General features: G+C 54.5%; 1 protein-coding gene across 1 annotated transcript; it reads right to left on the bottom strand.

Moving 5' to 3' along the window:
• Nucleotides 1–17: 17 nt before the first annotated feature.
• Nucleotides 18–1,289, bottom strand: LOC105555842 (the record flags this gene model as incomplete). Its single annotated transcript, XM_012002883.1, has 2 exons — nt 18–555; nt 727–1,289. Coding segments are annotated over 2 exons (1,101 nt in total), but the record flags the coding sequence as incomplete, so codon positions are not given.
• Between the last annotated feature and the right edge of the window lie 66 nt (nt 1,290–1,355).

The raw sequence follows: 1,355 nt of genomic DNA, 5'->3' as shown, positions 1-1,355 counted from the left end.
AAAATTTTGTCAGTAACTCGTTGAGAGTATCCTCGTTGACGTGAGTAGAAGCATGGTGCGTTGATGTGCGTGTTGCTTCCCTATTGACTGGTCCAAGAACGAGCCATCCGAAAATGGAGAGTTGCGCTATCGGCATGAGTGGAGAATGCCGAATGATATTGGGCTTGATGATTTGCCCGTAAGCGTCTGCGCCGATGAGGATGTCAACTGGCCGCGGGATGAGAAAATCAGAATCGGCTAATGCCAAGTTCTTGAGATGCGGCCATTCTTCCGGTTCCGCCTCGAACGATGGTAAGATTGATATAACTGTCCGGAGGACATGAGCTTGAATTGTGGCAGCTGCGTTGGAATGTGTCGAGCGTAACGTGAGTGACACGACTCCTCGTGTCCGAGTACACTCCTTGCCTGCAATTCCAGTGACGACAATACCTGAGTATTGACGAGGGATGTTGAGCTGCCGAATGAGATTCTCCGTGACGAAGGAGAGTTCGGATCCTGAGTCGATGAGCAGACGCGCTGAGTGATGTGCTGACGATGAGCTGACTAGTGCCAAGGCTGTGGCGAGTAGAGTCGAGCAGGATGAGCGGACGTGTGAGTTGGTCTCGACGACTGCACCGACCTTTCAATTTGAGGGCGTGACCGATGAACCACCGGCCTTTTGAGCTGACGATGCGGTTGTCTGTGTGCCGTGCAGCATTGTATGGTGCCTCCCTGAGCAGGTCTTACAGCCTCGCTGAGACTTGCATGCACGCACACTATGACGGCCCAGGCAATTGAAGCATAACCGCTTCTGTATCGCCACCGTGTGCCGCTCGGATGGTGGTAGCTCCCGGAATTTACTACACATCACTATGAAATGCTGCGCTCCGCAGCAGTCACACGGGTATGATGTATCGACCTGATGAGCAGACTGATGAGCAGCCGTCTTCTTCGTTGGTGGAGGTGCTGAGCTGGAGCCAGGTTGAGCCGTCGTACTCTCTATCCGCTCGAGCGCCCGCATACGAGTCGTAAGAAACTCCTCGAGCTTCGTGAATGTGGGATAGTCGCGCGTGGCGCCAACAGAGTTCTCCCACTGCTCGCGTGTCGCGCGATCCAGGAGGCGCGTGACGTGGTACACCACAGCGCAGTCTCCGAGCTTGTCTGTCACCTCGAGGGCCTCCAGTCCCTTGAGCGCCTCCTTGACTCCCGAGATCAGTCGATCCAAGGACGCCGCCTTCCTTGGCACCGGGGTTGAGCTGGCGAATAATTTATCCAGGCAGGCATGGATGAGCAGGCGCTTGTTCTCGTACCTGTCCTTAGCCCAGTCAAATTAGACATTAACTTCGGAAAAATTCCCATAGGGCTGGATTTTGGTG

The sequence above is a fragment of the Vollenhovia emeryi genome, unplaced genomic scaffold (assembly GCF_000949405.1).
Source record: "Vollenhovia emeryi isolate VEMERY1.0 unplaced genomic scaffold, V.emery_V1.0 DF949329.1, whole genome shotgun sequence".
Classification (NCBI taxonomy): domain Eukaryota; kingdom Metazoa; phylum Arthropoda; class Insecta; order Hymenoptera; family Formicidae; genus Vollenhovia; species Vollenhovia emeryi.
Note: the sequence above shows the minus strand (reverse complement) of the source record. Positions and strands in the feature narration are given on the sequence as shown.